Source organism: Schistocerca gregaria, chromosome 7, assembly GCF_023897955.1.
Source record: "Schistocerca gregaria isolate iqSchGreg1 chromosome 7, iqSchGreg1.2, whole genome shotgun sequence".
NCBI lineage: Eukaryota > Metazoa > Arthropoda > Insecta > Orthoptera > Acrididae > Schistocerca > Schistocerca gregaria.
In genome coordinates this window covers 49,840,356-49,858,943 of record NC_064926.1, presented here as the reverse complement: position 1 = coordinate 49,858,943, position 18,588 = coordinate 49,840,356, and the positions used below count along the sequence as shown (strand labels likewise).

The 18,588-nt window shown below is 45.3% G+C and overlaps 1 protein-coding gene across 4 annotated transcripts in view; it reads right to left on the bottom strand.

The window, feature by feature from the left end:
* LOC126281676 (acetylcholine receptor subunit beta-like 2) overlaps nucleotides 1-18,588 on the bottom strand; it is a 287,589-nt gene that overhangs the window by 101,757 nt on the left and 167,244 nt on the right. For all 4 annotated transcript variants that reach the window (XM_049980839.1, XM_049980841.1, XM_049980837.1 and 1 more), the window contains exon 7: nucleotides 5,303-5,606. In XM_049980839.1, coding sequence (XP_049836796.1) covers nucleotides 5,303-5,606 — 304 coding nt within the window. The remainder of the gene's footprint in view (nucleotides 1-5,302; nucleotides 5,607-18,588) is intronic.

Here is an 18,588-nt window from a genome sequence, read left to right as displayed (position 1 = left end):
CGGAATGGACGGTGTCTTGAAAGGAGGGTATAAGATGAACATCAACAAAAGCAAAACGAGGATAATCGAATGTAGTCGAATTGGCTCTGAGCACTATGGGACTTAACATCTGAGGTCATCAGTCGCCTATAACTTAGAACTAATTAAACCTAACTAACCTAAGGGCATAACAGACATCCTTGCCCGAGGCGGGATTCGCACCTGCGACCGTAGCAGTCACGCGGTTCCCGACTGCGCGCCTAGAACCGCTAGACCACCGTGGCCGGCATAGTCGAATTAAGTCGGGTGATGTTGAGGGAATTAGATTAGGAAATGAGACACTTAAAGTAGTAAAGGAGTTTTGCTATTTGGGGAGCCAAATAACTGATGATGGTCGAAGTAGAGAGGATACAAAATGTAGACTGGTAATGGCAAGGAAAATGTTTGTGAAGAAGAGCAATTTTTTAACATCGAGTATAGATTTAAGTGTCAGGAAGTCGTTTCTGAAAGTATATGTATGGAGTGTAGCCATGTGTGGAAGTGAAACATGGACGATAAATAGTTTGGACAAGAAGAGAATAGAAGCTTTCGAAATGTGGTGCTACAGAACAATGCTGAAGATTAGATGGGTAGATCACTTAAATAATGAGGAGGTACTGAATGGGATTGGGTAGAAGAGGAGTTTGTGGCACAACTTGACTAGAAGAAGGGATCGGTTGGTAGGACATGTTCTGGAGGGTAAAAATCATAGAGGGATGGTGGTGGTGGTGGTTAGTGTTTAACGTCCCGTCGACATCGAGGTCATTAGAGATGGAGCGCAAGCTCGGGTTTGGGAAGGATTGGGAAGGAAATCGGCCGTGCCCTTTCAAAGGAGCAATCCCGGCATTTGCCTGAAACGATTTAGGAAAACCACGGAAAACCTAAATCAGGATGGCCAGAGACGGAATTGAACCGTCGTCCTCCCGAATGCGAGTCCATTGTGCTAACCACTGCGCCACCTCGCTCGGTCCGTAGAGGGAGACCATGAGATGAATACACTAAGCAGATTCAGAGGGATGTAGGCTGCAGTAGGTACTGGGAGATGAAGTAGCTTGCACAGGATAGAGTAGCTTGGAAAGCTGCATCAAGTCGTGCGGTAGCGTTCTCGCTTCCCGCGCCCGTGTTCCCGGGTTGGATTCAAGGCGGGGTCAGGGATTTTCTCTGCCTCGTGATGACTGGGTGTTGTGTGATGTCCTTAGGTTAGTTAGGTTTAATTAGTTCTAAGTTGTAGGGGACTGATGACCATAGATGTTAGGTCCCATAGTGCTCAGAGCCATCTGAATCATTTGAAGCAGCATTAAACCAGTTTCAGAACTGAAGACCACAACAACAACAACAACATTGTTCAAATGAAATGCATATGTGGGATGTTAAAATGAGTGTGACTGCAGGTAACGTACGGAGGAAGGGGAGGGTGTTGGGGTACTGATGGAAACGAGTAGAGAACTATCCCCCTCCGACCCCTCCGACACAGAATAGGACACTGGATACTTGCGTGATACAAAACGAAGAATGCGATGACAACCATTTTCACTGGTGGCTATTTTACTTACAATATTGCCGAGTTTAATTGATAGGAAATGTTCGTTTACTATTTCCGCCTGCTGAAATGTGTCTCACAGTGAGTGCGACGACGTCGGTATTTCAGACAGGTTCTCCGCAAGCGATGACGTCTGAAGGAAATCAAGGTCCAGGATCAGGATTGGCGCGCCAGACGGAAACGTGGAGTCGTGTCAGTACAGGGTCGCTCCCTCTTCTCTTCAGACACTTGATCCCTACACTGTGCTGCGTCTGGCCGGTAAAATGTGTCCGGATTCAACGAAGAAGTACTGTTGCAGCAGATCAGCATCTTGGGTACGGTCTTTAAAACGGCTCGTACCATAAAGGAATGTATGTATTGTGTATTCATAATCCCGTTAATCTCATAAAACCGTTTCGAAATAGAAATAAAATATGTATTGATATGCCACTCCATTTTTCGTATTAAGATGATTCAGTGCCGTCACGATATTCCGTTCAACTACGAATTATTTTAAGAAAAATGGACAGCGATAACCCAGCGATCGGATTAAACCTTAATATATATGTGTTATCACTACCTAGTCTGTTCTCCAGTGCAATATCTCTTACTCATCATTCTCTGATACTTTATTTACGAAATTTACGGCAATGAATCTAATAAGAGAATAGATGCACATGTCATTATTATTTTCATTAGTTTTATAATCATCTTGCTAATGCGTGTTCTTTGAACAACTACACCAGAGTCTGCCATCTCATGATGCCGTTATTCATATGTGATTGCAGTCAGTGGTCTCCTCATTCCAGCTCTTATTATGTTATTCTGCGTGGTTTTTCCCACTTGTTCCCTTTTGCGTAAGTACTTCTTGGTTGTCGCACTGCTATCCATATTCTCTCAGTACCAGTGAGAACACTCGTTCAACTACTTTTAACCTCCACCCTTCCTCTACAGGTCCACGTGGTTTCAGTTTTGTTACTCATGCAAGAAAAATTGCTGAAGAATGATGTTACGTTTGCACACTCAGAGTCAAAGGTATTACGTGGATAGCATCCGTAAGCTACGCTCAAAGTTCTAACATAACGTTAAAGGTTCACTGCTAGAATTATTGGAATGACGTATGAAGTTTCATACTCCATTGTCAAATTATAGAGTGCTTATAGAGCAAAGTCATTACCTTCTACAGAGTGTTTCACGATCTGTTGGCGATTTCAGATTTGAATAACGCGCGCTAAAAGCCAGATAGAGCGACAGCGGTAAGCCAGCGATTGGATTAAATGTTAATATGTATGTGTTATCACTACCTATTCCATTTCCAGCGCAATTTTCAAAGTGCGGAGAGTCAAGCTTCGTCCCGTATACAGGTCAGTTGTATTCATGGCTTACTGGTCGAAGCAATACCACGAGTTCACGTTGGAGCGCTATTTTCGCTACGGCGAATCTTTCGTGCACGTGGAATTTGCATTTCGTAAAAGTTTCAAGATTTAGCAGTGATACCCAATTCCTGCTCGAGGAGCAATGAACTGGGTAAGAAGCTTCCATGAAGCTGTCAGTGCATCGAATCTAAAGTCAATCGGACCTTGGAAAACCGTTCAAACCACCGAGAACATCGAACGTGTGTACAGTAGTTTGCAGGCAAGCCCTCATCTTTCGTAACGAATACGTTACGGAAACTTTACAACAATACGGTGCGACATGCCACACATCCAACAAGACCTTGCAAGTTCTCCGTGAAGTATTTGGTAATAGCATAATTTCCAAACGCGCTTATGTCGAATACACAAACAGCAGTTGCCCGGCGTTGCCTGGTGAAACGTTGTTGCGATGCCTCGTGTAAGGAGGAGAAATGCGTACTATCACGTTTCCGACATTGGGAGAGTCCTTAGAAAATGTAGTCCATCAACAAAGGAGGTGGCTTACAAAATACTCGTTCGACCTATACTTGAGTATTGCTCATCAGTGTGGGATCCGTACCAGATCGGGTTAGAGAAGATCCAAAGAAGAGCGGCGCGTTTCGTCACAGGGTTATTTGGTAACCGTGATAGCGTTACGGAGATGTTTAGCAAACTCAAGTGGCAGATTCTGCAAGAGAGGCGCTCTGCATCGCAGTGTAGCTTGCTCGCCACGTTTCGAGAGAGTGCGTTTCTGGATGAGGTATCGAATATACTGCTTCCCCCTACTTATACCTCCCGTGGAGATCACGAATGTAAAATTTGAGAGATTCGAGCGCGCACGGAGGCTTTCAGACAGTTGTTCTTCCCGCGAACCATACTCGACTGGAACAGAAAAGGGAGATAATGACAATGGCACGTAAAGTGCCATCCGCCACACACCGTTGGGTGGCTTGCGGACTATGAATGTAGATGTAGATGTAGAAATGTCGGAGTGTAGCCTACAGCGATTGCGGTTTATCATATCGCGACATTGCTGCTCGCGTTGGTCGAAATCCAATGACTGTTAGCAGAATACGGAATCGGGGGTTCAGAAGGGCAATACGGAACGCCGTGCTGGATCCCAACGGCCTCGTATCACTAGCACTCGAGATGACAGGCATCTTATCCGCATGGCTGTAACAGATCGTGCACCCACGTCCCGATCCCTGAGTTAACAGATGCGGACGTTAGCAAGACAACAACCATCTGCAGGAACAGTTCGACGACGTTTGCAGCAGCATGGACTATTAGCTCGGAGACTATGGCTGCGGTTACCCTTGACGCTGCATCACAGACAAGAGCGCCAGCGACGGTGTACTCAACGAGGAACATGGGTGCACGAATGGCAAAACGTCATGATTTTTTTCGGATGAATCCAGGTTCTGTTTACAGCAGCATGATGGCTCCATCCGTGTTTGGCGACATCGCGGTGAACGCACATTGTAAGCGTGCATTTGTCATCGCCATACTGGCGTGTCACCCGGCTTGATGGTATGGGTTGCCATTGATTACAGGTTTCGGTCACTTCTTGTTCACATTGACGGCACTTTTGAACAGTTCACGTTACATTTCAGATATGTTACGACCCGTGGCTCTACCCTTCATTCGATCCCTGCGAAACGCTACATTTCAGCACGACCGCATGTTGCAGGTCCTGTAGGGCCTTTCTGGAAACAAAAAATGTTCGGCTGCTGCCCTGGCCAGCACATTCTCCAGATCTCTTACCAACTGAAAACGTCTGGTAAATGGTGGCCGAGCAACTGGCTCGTCACAATACGCCAGTCACTACTCGTGATGAACTGTGCTATCGTGTTGAAGCTGCGTGGGCAGCTGTACCTGTACACACCATCCAAGCTCTGTTTGACTCAATGCCCAGGCGTATCAAGGCAGTTATTACGGCAAGTGGTGGTTGTTCTGGGTACTGATTTCTCAGGATTTATGCAGCAAAATTGCGTGAAAACGTAATCACATGTCAGTTCTAGTATAATATATTCGTCCAGTGAATACCCGTTTATCATCTGCATTTCTTCTTGGTGTAGCAATTTTAATGGCCAGTAGTGTAGAATTCAGTTCACTATTGCAACAAGAGTTATTTTCTATTTATCATTAAAACTGTGGTCTCATTAGTCACTTCGAAACATAAAATATTTCACTATATTAATGTAATCTATGAACTGACTGATGTATGCTTATGAATGAGATTTTAATTAACTTTTTGATATCTATTAGCCGGAGATAGTTGAAATTTTTTAAAACTGGAAGCTACGCTTACTACAGAACGAGTTGTCTGTCTGCTTGGACACATCGAGTGGTTGCCCCTGCGCGACGCTACCTGAAGTGCACGTTGAGGACGAAGACGGTGACGGAGATGGAGAGGGTGACGAGTATCATGGTGAAGAGCAGGTACTTCCCCAGCAGCGGCACCGCCAGAGACGTGGGCGGGATGATCTCGGCCAGCAGCAGAAAGAACACGGTCAGCGACAGCAGGATCGAGATGCACAGCGTCACCTTCTCGCCCGAGTCGGACGGCAGGTAGAAGACGAGCACCGTCAGGAAGGTGATGCCGACGCACGGGATGATCAGGTTCACCGTGTAGAACAGCGTCTTGCGGCGCATCGTGATGTTGAACGTGATATCTGCGGCACAGGTACGACCACTCTACATGAAATATAGTGCAGAAGGTAAGCAAAGACTGCGTTTTATTAGCTGAACGTTTAGAAGACGCAACAAATCTGCTGATGATGCTGCGTACGGTACACTTGACCGTTCTCTTATGCAGTTTTGCTTAAAACTATAGCGAAATGGGGGAGAGAATATCAAGGGTAAGTGGCAAGACGCAGTCAGTACCTTCACTGCACGTTAAAAACGGTGAAGCCACTGATGACAGTGCCACTAAAGCAGAGTTATTAAACACAGTTTTCCGGAACTCCTTCACCAGAGAAGACGAAGTAAATATTCCTGAATTCCAGTCAAGAACAACAGCCAAGATGAAAAACATAGGAGTAGATATCCTCGGTGTAACAAAAGTCACTTAATAAAGGCAAGGCCTCCGGTCCAGATTGTATACCAGTCAGGTTCCTCTCAGAGTACGCTGATAAAATAGCTCCATATTTAGCAGTTATATACAACCACTCGCTCACAGAAAGATCCGTACCTAAAGACTGGAAAATTGCTCAAGTCACACCAATAGCCAAAAAGGGAAGTAGGAGTAATCCGCTGACCTACAAGCCCATATCACTAACGTCGATTTGCAGTAGGGTTTTAGAACATATACTGTATTCGAACATTATGAAGTTATTGTTGTTGTGGTCTTCAGTCCTGACACTGGTTTGATGCAACTCTCCATGCTGCTCTATCCTGTGCAAGCTTCTTCATCTCACATTACCTACTGCAGCCTACATCCTTCTGAATCTGCTTAGTATGTTCATCTCTCGGTCTCCCTCTGCGATTTTTACCCTCCACGCTGCCCTCCAGCACTAAATTGTTGATCCTTTGATGCCTCAGAATGAAGTACCACGAAGAAAACGTTTTATTGACATATAGTCGGCACGGATTCAGAAAATATCGTTCTTGTGAAACACAGCTAGCTCTTTATACTCATGAAGTAATAAGTGCTATCGGCAGGGGATGTAAAATTGATTCCATATTTTTAGATTTCCACAAGTCTTTCAACACCGTTCCTCACAACGGAGTATCACCTCTGTTGTGAGACTGGATTCGTGATTTCCTATTAGAAAGGTCACAGTTCGTAGTAACAGACGTAAAGTCATCGAGTAAAACAGAAGTAATATCCAGCGTTCTCCAAGTAAGTGTTATAGGCCCTCTATTTTTCCTGATCTACATTAACGACATAGGAGACAATCTGAGTAGCCGTCTTAGATAGTTTGCAGATGATTCTGTCACTTACCGTCTTGTAAAGTTATCAGGTGATCAAAACGACATGCAAAATGTTATAGATAAGATATCTGTATGGTGCGAAAAGTGGCAATTGAACCTGAATAAAGAAAAGTGTGAAGTTATTCACATGCGTACTAAAAGAAATCAGCTAAATTTCAATCACGCGATGAGTCACACAAATCTTAGGGATGTAAATTCAACTAAATACTTAGGGACTACAATTACAAATAACCTAAATTGGAACGATCACATAGATAATATTGTGGGTAGAGCAAACCAAAGACTGCGATTCATTGGCAAAACACTTAGATTCTTAGACGGTGCAACAGCTCTACCAAAGAGACTGCTTACACTACGCTTGTCTGCCCTATTCTGGAGTACCCCTGCGAGGTGTGGGATCCGCATCTGGTGGGACTAACGGATGACATCGAAAAAGTACAAAGAAGGACAGCTCGTTTTGTATTATCGCGAAATGGGGGAGATAGTGTCACAGGCATGATAAGTGAATTGGAGTGGCAATCATTAAAACAAAGGCGTTTTTCGTTGCGACGGGATCTTCTCATGGAATTTCAATCACCAGTTTTCTCCTACGACTGCGAAAACATTCTGTTGGCACCTACGAACATAGGGAGAAATGATCATCACGATAAAATAAGAGAAATCAGGGCTCGCATAGAAAAATTTAACTGCTCGTTTTCCCCGCGTGCCGTTCGAGAGTGGAACGGTAGAGGGACAGCATGAAGGTGGTTCATTGAACGCTCTGCCAGCAACTTTATTGTGAATAGCAGAGTGATCACGTAGGTAGACAGATAGAAGTTAAGTGATTTAGACTTGCAAACACTGGAGCAAAGAAGTTTTTCGTTACAGCGGGATTTTTTTACGATATTACAACCGCCGACTTTCTCCTCCACATGCCAAAAAATTTTGTTGAGTCCTGCCTACATAGGGATAAAAGACCACCGTAATAAGATAAAAGCAGTGGAGATTCGCACCTGAAGAGCTCTGTTCAGCGAGGTTGTGTTCCTGACACCAGTGGGCTCTTCAACTAACGCTATCAAGATCTGCTGGCCCTTTTTAAGACACCTGCCGCTTCCACTTCTGGGAACCCTTGCTCCCCTACCGCAGAGCGGCCCACTATGCTTTGTGCGCCCACCCTCCTTGACCCAGAGTCGCTAATGTCTTGCAGCAGCGCCCTTTAGAGCTTTGCATCCGAGTGCACTACACTAAACTCCATATTGCATACCCAAACGTTCAGTCTCTGCCAACTCATCTTAACGAGTTCCATCACATAGAGACTGTTTATAATTTCCTTTACAAACTTGTAGGACTTGTAGAGGAGAGTGAATACATAAAGACACTGAAGCGCCAAAGATTAATTGGTATAGGCATGCGTATAATAAAGTGATATGTAAACATGCACAATACGGCGCTACGATCAGCAACTCCTATATAAGACAGCAAGTGTCTGGCGCAGTTGTTAGTTCCGGTACTGCTGCTACAATTGCAGGTTACCAAGATACAAGTGAGTTTGAACGCGGTGTTCTTGTCGGCTCACGAGCGATGGGACACAGTATCTCTGAGGTAGCGATGAAATGGAAATTTCCCCATACGACCATTTCAAGAGTATACAGTGAATATCAGGAAACCGGTAAAATATCAAATCTCCGACATCGCTGCGGCTGGGAAACGATCCTGCAAGAACGGGACCAACGACGACTGAAGAGAATCATTCAATTTGACTGAAGTGCAACACTTTCGCAAATTGCTGCAGATTTTAATTCTGGGCCATCAACAAGTGTCAGCATACCAACCATTCAACGAAATATCTTCGATATTGGCTTTCGGAGCCCGAGGCCAACTCGTGTGTCCTTGATGACTGCACGACGCAAAGCTTTAAGCTTCGCCTGGGCCCGTCAACACCGACATTGGACTGATGGTGACTGGAAACATGTTGCCTGCTCGGACGAGCCTCGTTTGAAATTGTATTGAGCAGATAGACTTTAACTGTTATGGAGACAACGTCATGTTGCTGCTTCAGTTCGCTCCTAGCCATCATAGGAACACTAGTCACACTCTTATAGATATACTTGCAAAGAAATCACCAAAGAGATTAATTAGTACCTCTCAGATATCTGCACGTGGCATGTCCATCCATCATAACATACTCGCTAGAATTTCTCAGAAGGAAACCGCAGCTGGCTACATACCGAGACTTCAAAGGAGTTAATTTGTCTGAACTTGCTTCTGAGATGCAATAATACGTATTTTGGGGCACGTCTTCTATTCCCATCTCGAACATAAACGAAAAACTTCATGGGTTGTCTAGAAAACTGTATGACAAATGTGTTCCCCTACAGACAGAGAAATAAGAAGGAAACCTGCACCTCGCCTAACTGAAGAACTAAAACACCTCATGAATGTGAGAGTCTCTGCACGTCGGCTGTACAAACAGCTCCCCGCGCCATAAAATCATATACTTTACAGGCAGAAGCGTAACGGAGCCAGTCAAGCTGTGAGAAATGCTGAACTCAGGCATGGCCGTTGCCTGCTCGGACGAGCCTCGTTTGAAATTGTATTGAGCAGTTAGACGTTTACTGTTATGGAGACGTCATGTTGCTACTTCAGTTCGCTCCTAGCCATCATAGGAACACTGAAATAGACTAGCTGTCCTATGAAAAAATCTGCGTGGTCTTGGTATAAGTAAAGTACAAGCTGCAGCTCATCCCATTGTCCCAGCGAAGAACACATTACTTACAACAGCACTTGAACCACAAACAAAACAGAGACTCATTGGTTACTTCATGGGGGTAAATGATCGTAGCCGCAAAGAATTCTACCTAAGGCGTGTTGACATACCATTAAAAAAATCATCATGCTTGTCAGGTACGCAACAGATATCTTCAATAACGTCTTGACCACAAGTGTTTCCCCTGAGTCGTGAAAACAGGGACAAGTTAAGCCACTACCCAAAAATTACGTCCCCACAGCACAATGTGATTACTGACCTCTTTGCACTTTTTCTGTGCTATCTAAGGCCTTAGAAAATGTAATCCACGACCGGGTGCAATAAACAGCCTAATTACAAACAACCTCCTAGACGAATACCAATCAGGTTTCCATAAACATTGCAGCACAACATCTGCTGTAATAAAGATAACAAATGGCTTGAAGCTTGCCATGGATGCACAAGACGCAACTATCACGTGCTTCTTAGAGTTCAGCAAAGATTCTGACACTGCCGACTTCGACCATTTACTTGTCAAATATAGCGGCCTAAAGTTTTCGCCGAGTGTAGTGCAACAGTTTCGCTCAGACGTGACGTCTCGCCAGCAATGATGTCCGGCACCACAAAGTCACAATGGAGGCGTGCCGGCCGCGGTGGTCTCGCGGTTCTAGGCGCGCAGTCCGGAACCGTGCGACTGCTACGGTCGCAGGTTCGAATCCTGCCTCGGGCATGGATGTGTGTGATGTCCTTAGGTTAGTTAGGTTGAAGTAGTTCTAAGTTCTAGGGGACTTATGACCACAGCAGTTGAGTCCCATAGTGCTCAGAGCCATTTGAACCATTTTTTTCACAATGGAGGCAGTTAGCATCAGTCGTCCCACAGGGTTCAGTATTTGCTCATATACCCTTTTTAATTGTATGTAAACGATGTGTCAACAGTTTTGTCCTGCTATAAATATCACATGTATGCTGATGGTCTCAAGTTATACACTCCTGGAAATGGAAAAAACAACACATTGACACCGGTGTGTCAGACCCACCATACTTGCTCCGGACACTGCGAGAGGGCTGTACAAGCAATGATCAGACGCACGGCACAGTGGACATACCAGGAACCGCGGTGTTGACCGTCGAATGGCGCTAGCTGCGCAGCATTTGTGCACCGCCGCCGTCAGTGTCAGCCAGTTTGCCGTGGCATACGGAACTCCATCGCAGTCTTCAACACTGGTAGCATGCCGCGACAGCGTGGACGTGAACCGTATGTGCAGTTGACGGACTTTGAGCGAGGGCGTATAGTGGGCATGCGGGAGGCCGGGTGGACGTACCGCCGAATTGCTCAACACGTGAGGCGTGAGGTCTCCACAGTACATCGATGTTGTCGCCAGTGGTCGGCGGAATGTGCACGTGCCCGTCGACCTGGGACCGGACCGCAGCGACGCACGGATGCACGCCAAGACTGTAGGATCCTATGCAGTGCCGTAGGGGACCGCACCGCCACTTCCCAGCAAATTAGGGACACTGTTGCTCCTGGGGTATCGGCGAGGACCATTCGCAACCGTCTCCATGAACTGGGCTACGGTCCCGCACATCGTTAGGCCGTCTTCCGCTCACGCCCCAACATCGTGCAGCCCGCCTCCAGTGGTGTCGCGACAGGCGTGAATGGAGGGACGAATGGAGACGTGTCGTCTTCAGCGATGAGAGTCGCTTCTGCCTTGGTGCCAATGATGGTCGTATGCGTGTTTGGCGCCGTGCAGGTGAGCGCCACAATCAGGACTGCATACGACCGAGGCACACAGGGCCAACACCCGGCATCATGGTGTGCGGAGCGATCTCCTACACTGGCCGTACACCTCTGGTGATCGTCGAGGGGACACTGAATAGTGCACGGTACATCCAAACCGTCATCGAACCCATCGTTTTACCATTCCTAGACCGGCAAGGGAACTTGCTGTTCCAACAGGACAATGCACGTCCGCATGTATCCCGTGCCACCCAACGTGCTCTAGAAGGTGTAAGTCAACTACCCTGGCCAGCAAGATCTCCGGATCTGTCCCCCATTGAGCATGTTTGGGACTGGATGAAGCGTCGTCTCACGCGGTCTGCACGTCCAGCACGAACGCTGGTCCAACTGAGGCGCCAGGTGGAAATGGCATGGCAAGCCGTTCCACAGGACTACATCCAGCATCTCTACGATCGTCTCCATGGGAGAATAGCAGCCTGCATTGCTGCGAAAGGTGGATATACACTGTACTAGTGCCGACATTGTACATGCTCTGTTGCCTGTGTCTATGTGCCTGTGGTTCTGTCAGTGTGATCATGTGATGTATCTGACCCCACGAATGTGTCAATAAGGTTTCCCCTTCCTGGGACAATGAATTCACGGTGTTCTTATTTCAATTTCCAGGAGTGTATCTAAGTGCAAAAGCAATAAACCTCAAGACAGCTATCGAGAACGTCATTCCACTAATTTCTGTGGTTATTTCACGCAGCTTTGCTTGTCTGCTAGCACTGGCAACTCTGCGCAAACGTCTCGGTCGTTAAGTGTATTCCGTCAGCCACTGGATTGTTCATGACAAAAGACAATGCCTGAAATTTTGTAGAGCTCGGAATGTTGAATTCCTTAATGATTTTCAAAATGTGATGTCCGATTTGTATAGCTCCAGCTACCATTTCACGTTGAAAGTCAGTTCATTCCCGTCGTGCGACCACGATCACGTCGAAAACCAGTTCACATGATTCGCCTGAGTATAAATGACAGCTCCCTCAATGCATTGCCCTTGCATACTTTGTGTATACGATACTACCGCCATCTGTATATGTGCATATCGCTATCCCATGACTTGTCACCTCAATATGGAAAAAGCTGAAAAAAAACTTGTACAAACAATCCAACTACTGATTACAGCTACGTTAGTGTGAAAGACCTTTCTCAGGAAAGCTCGCAGCGGCGGGTACTGGTTATGAATGCTTGTGTTAGTTATATCTGGGACTCTTTGATTATATTTTACGTCATATGCACAGCTATTCTGGCTGCACGCTGATAAGCACAGATATTTCCATACCCTCTATCTTCTTTACAGTCATATCAACGAACACGACCTCACATATCTTTTCCTCTACTTTAACGCTCTTGCCTAAACAACATGGCAGTAACACCCGTTCCAATCAGAGAAAATACTTTCTGTCCCACTCCACCGTTCAGGCACTTTCTCGAAATCGTTCTAAGCAGCAGGAACACGACTCTGGAATAACCTCCCGCATTATTCTAAAGAACCGAATAACATATATAGCTTCAGAAGACATTTAATGATATATCCTCTAAAGCAGCAATAAGTATTACCATTGTTCCTGTACGCACTCGTTACTCTTATGTCCTTCTTTCCAACTATAACTTCTTCTTTTCATAGTGTTGTTGATTGGTGCAACACCTTACATGTGAAAGATTTTGAGATGTGCTATTACGAGAGGATGGAAAGTAAGTGAACTGATAACCTAAGATACGTGGCGCTTCTCTGCAGAAACGGCGAGGAAACACTAATAAGGAACTCTCTGACTCCTTGAGAGTGAGGTCGCTAAAGGCCAATGATGCTTACAACATTCGACGCCCCACATATTGTGTACCGTGCAACCACAATATTGGCTGTTAACGGCCACAGGGGGGCAGGACTAGAGGTATCGAATGGTGAGCACAGCACGAAGCTACGGAGCGGGGTTGAACTGCTTAGTCGACGAGTAACTCACAATAGTGACACAGTGCTAATGGTGTTGACATGAAGCATAGCAATGGCAACAATAAACAAAGCAAACATTTCATTATACCTACAGCAACAGTTGCCTAATTTGACATTTCATCAGAAAGGAACCCCAAGGAATTTCGCAGAGTGAGAAAGAAGTGTCAGATGAAATACTAGCATTTCTGAAAGATGAGTTAGTGGAATGTGTGGTGTCGTATACGCAATGTACACGAGGAGTACAATGATGACGGTACATGGTTAACAAGTGAAAGGGAAATTGAAACAGGTGTCGAGCTATGTAGTTCACCGTCCTTGTCGAACAGGGAGCCACAAATCCCATCTCCATCTCCAGTGAAACGTGATAAATGACAACCGTTGTCCAAGAGGTTGGTACTAAACATAGTTACGTACATAAAAGATCATCCACAGCACAGTAAAAAAAATTATGAACAGGAAAGCTACGATATTCAAGGGACAACAAGGCAGACTTGTTACGAAAACTGGTGTTGGTGCGTTTAAAGGATGCTCGATACAATTTACAGGTTGCGAATGATAGTAACCTACTGCGTTATGCACATCAAATTCCGCGCAATATAAATTACAGTGATTTCACGAGTGTAAGTGGATGGTTGCGTAACTTCAAACAGTGCTAAGGAATTGGAAAACGTAAAATAACCAAATTTCAAACAAAGAGTCTACTTGACGATACACAAAAATTTGTTGATGAGAAAAATAAATTTATCCCATCGTTCAGTAAGGAATTTGTTTTCAACTCCAACCAATCGGGATTTCAAGAGAAAATGCATACGGGAGGAACTCCGGAAAATAAAAGGTGTTTCATCAATATCAACTAACATCACTGTCTTAATGCATTCGTACACAATTATTCCGACTGGATGGTAATTTGGCTGGACGCTGCGAGGAGTTAGAAGTGCCCTGTCCCCTACAGTTCTTTCTCGTGTACAAGTTCAATAGGGATTACTTACTTCATAGCAAGCAAGAGTGGGAAAATGGGTGTAAGATAGCTACAACTGTGGCAGGAACACTGCTTATGGACAATCGCTGGCCAAAGTAATTTTCTTTGCTCTGTTCCTGATCTGAGTATAAAAATCATACTCCTTTAGAGCAAACTAAGCCTCTGGGAAAGTGTGTGACATTGCAGTTCATTGACCTGGAACTACTGGACAAATTCATGGTCTGAATGTTTTCTTTTTCGTGCCTATAAAACATATTATCACACTATCTGCAGCTACATATTAAAGGATGGCCAGTTTCACGATAAGCTCCACGACGGACTGTTTCGCAAGCGGTTGCATGCCATCACATTGCATCAGTTATCATCCCATTATACCAATTTGATTCTAACGCATTCTCTATGAGTGGGTACGTAGCTGAAAGTCGTGCACTCCCAAGGAGTTCACCTTCGGTCTCGATCGTACGAACATTTGTGGTCACTGTTGCGTGCCATTTTTCACTCGGTGTTCATGGTGTAAGTGGATGGTTTGTTTTGAACATTACTTGAATGTCGGCGATGTATATTTTGTGAAATGTAATACATAAATTCCACAGAAGTTTGATCTCTGCACCTCCCGGACACTCATTTTCTGTCGCCCTCCTGATACACACGGTAAGTTATTGTAAGCTAAAATGTTACCTGTCGTAATTGCTAACACAACACTTTAGAAATTGCGAAAAAAGCAATGAATCGCAATAGGAGTAGGTGCTACTCTGAGATGAATAGGTTGTCATATGAGTGTATGTCGTGGCGCCCGCATCAGTCAGATGGCCAAGGGAAAATAAAGAGAGTTTACTTAACATTGGCATCATAGTGTTGACGCAGGGGAGTCGATCTGACAGTGCAGTGTAGTCCGGCGGATAGAGAGGGGTGGGGTAAGTGGTAAACTTCGTAATCACACTGAAGCGCCAAAGAAACTGGTATAGGCATCCATATTCAAATACAGAGTTATGTAAACAGACAGAACACGGTGCTGCGGCCGGCAACGTCTACACAAGACTAAAAGTGTCTGGCGCAGTTGTCAGATAGGTTGCTGCTGCTACAATGGTAAGTTATCAGTAATTGAGTGAGTTTGAACGTGGTGTTACAGACAGCGCATGAGCGATGGCACACAGCATTACCGAGGTATAGATGAAGTGGGGATGTTTCCGTACGACCATTTCACGAGTGTACCGTGAATATCAGGAATCCGGTGAAACAGCAAATCTCGGACATCACTGCAGCAAGAAAAAGATCCTTCAAGAATGGGACCAAAGAGACAGAAGTGCAGCACTTCCGTAAGTTGCTGCAGATTTCAGTGCTGGGCCATCAACAAGTGTCATCGTGCGAAACATTCAACGAAACCTTATCGGTATCGGCTTTCGGAGGCGAAGGCCCACTCATGTATCCTTGATGACCGCACGACACAAAGCTTTACCCCTGTCGTTGGCCCGTCAACACGGAAACTGGACTGTTGATGACTGGAAACATGTTGCCTGGTCGAACGAGTTTCTCTTCAAGCTGTATCGAGCGGATGGACTTGTACGAGTATGGAGACAGCCTCGTGAATCAGTCCCCTGCATGTCAGTAGGGCACTGTTCAAGCTGGTGGAGAGTCTGTAATGGTGTGGGGAGTGTGCAGTTGGTGTGATATGGGACCCCTAATACGTCTAGTTACAACTCTGACAAGTGGTACATAAGTATCCAGTCTGATCACCCGCATCCATTCATGTCCATTGAGCGTTCCGACGGACTTGTGCAATTTCAGCAGGATAATGCGACACCCCACAAGTCCAGGATTGCTACAGAGTGTCTCCTGGAGCACTCTTCTGAGTTTAAACATTTCGTCTGGCCACCAAATTCCCTAGATATGAACATTACTGAGCATATCTAAGGTACCTTGCAAAGTACCGTTCAGAAGACATCTCCACCCTCTCGTACTCTTACGGATTTATAGAGAGTCCTACACGATTCATGGCGTCACTTTCCTCCAGCAGTACTGCAGACATTAGTCGAGTCCATGAGACGTCGTATTGCAGCACTTCTGCGTGCTCGCGGGGGCCCTACACGATATTAGGCTGTCGTACCAATTTCTTTGGCTCTTCCGTGTGTATGATCTCTAGTAGTGATAATAAACACACCTCCATAGCTGGGATCGTTAACGCACGCTTGTGTTGTGATGTTCGAGCCTTTCGTCAGCAATGGGAGGAGAAGTGTGACGTACACTTCTCTATCACTAGTCAGTTTACTGGGTTAAAAGCCAAACTGTTCCGCAGTGTCTCATGAAGTGAGCGAATCTGACACTGTTGATGGTGAGCTGTCTGACGGATGGGGACACTAAGCTACGAGGTCGCCTAGGTGCTATCTATTCATGAGGAGTAGGCTGTGTGCCAGCGTCTCGTGTTTCACCCCCCCCCCCCCCCCTTCCCATTCCTTTCGTCCAGCCAAACCGAACACTACACTCGTCACAGCCGTACGTACGACGCAGATACACACCTGACACTTCATAAGTGGTTGGACGCACACAATGGCAAACCACCTGCACTAGGTCATTGCCCAGGCCAGTGATGCAGGATTTCTGCATCGATCCTCTTCTCTTATTCCCCAAGTGAAGAGCTCTCTGTCATGTACTAATAAGTAGTCTCTCCATACCAAATCCTTAATCCTCCGTGTTTGTTAGTAAATAGGTAACCTACCTGTAACCCCTCCCACCATGAACCATGTACCTTGCCGTTGGTGGGGAGGCTTGCGTGCCTCAGTGATACAGATGGCCGTACCGTAGGTGCAACCACAACGGAGGGGTATCTGTTGAGAGGCCAGACAAACGTGTGATTCCTGAAGAGGGGTAGCAGCCTTTTCAGTAGTTGCAGGGCCAACAGTCTGGATCATTGACTGATCTGGCCTTGTATCAATAACAAAAACGGCCTTGCTGCGCTGGTACTGCAAACGGTTGAAAGCAAGGGGAAACTACGGCCGTAATTTTTCCCAAAGACATGCAGCTTTACTGTATGATTAAATTATGATGGCGTCCTCTTGGGTAAAATATTCCTGAGGTAAAATAGTCCCCCATTCGGATCTCCGGGCGGGGACTACTCAAGAGGATGTCGTTATCAGGAGAAAGAAAACTGGCATTCTACGGATCGGAGCGTGGAATGTCAGAGCCCTTAATCGGGCAGGTAGGTTAGAAAATTTAAAAAGGGAAATGGATGGTTAAAGTCGGATATAGTGGGAATTAGTGAAGTTCGGTAGCAGGAGGAACAAGACTTCTGGTCAGGTGAATACAGGGTTATAAACACTAAATCAAATAGGTGTAATGCTGGAGTAGGATTAATAACGAATAAAAAAATAGGAATGCGGGTAAGCTACTACAAACAGCATAGTGAACGCTTTATTGTGGTCAAGATAGATACGAAGCCGACACCTACTACAGTGGTACAAGTTTATATTCCAACTAGCTCCGCAGATGACGAAGAAATTGAAGAAATGTATGATGAAATAAAAGAAATTATTCATATAGTGAAGGGTGACGAAAATTTAATAGTCATGGGTGACTGGAATTCGGTAGTAGGAAAAGGGAGAGAAGGAAACCTAGTAGGTGAATATGGACTGGGGCAAAGAAATGAAAGAGAAACCCGCCTGGTAGAATTAGGCAAAGAGCACAACTTAATCATAGCTAACACTTGGTTCAAGAATCATACAAGAAGGTTGTATACATGGAAGAAGCCTGCAGATGCTGACAGGCTTCAGATAGATTATATAATGGTAAGACAGAGATTTAGGAACCAGGTTTTAAATTGTAAAACATTTCCAGGTACAGATGTGGACTCTGACCACAATCTATTGGTTATGACCTGTAGATTAAAACTGAAGAAACTGCAAAAAGGTGGAAATTTAACGAGATGGGACCTGGATAAACTGAGAGAACCATAGGTTGTACAGAGTTTCAGGGAGAGCATAAGGGAGCAATTGACAGGAATGGGGGAAAGAAATACAGTAGAAGGAGAATGGATTGCTTTGAGGGATGAAGTAGTTAAGGCAGCAGAGGATCAAGTAGGTAAAAAGACGAGGGCTACTAGAAATCTTTGGGTAACAGAAGAAATATTGAATTTAATTGATGAAAGTAGAAAATATGAAAATGCAGTAAATGAAGCAGACAAAAAGGAATACAGACGTCTCAAAAATGAGATCGACAGTAAGTGCAAAATGGCTAAGCAGGCATGGCTAGACGACAAATGTAAGGATGTAGAGGCTTATCTCACTAGGGGTAAGATA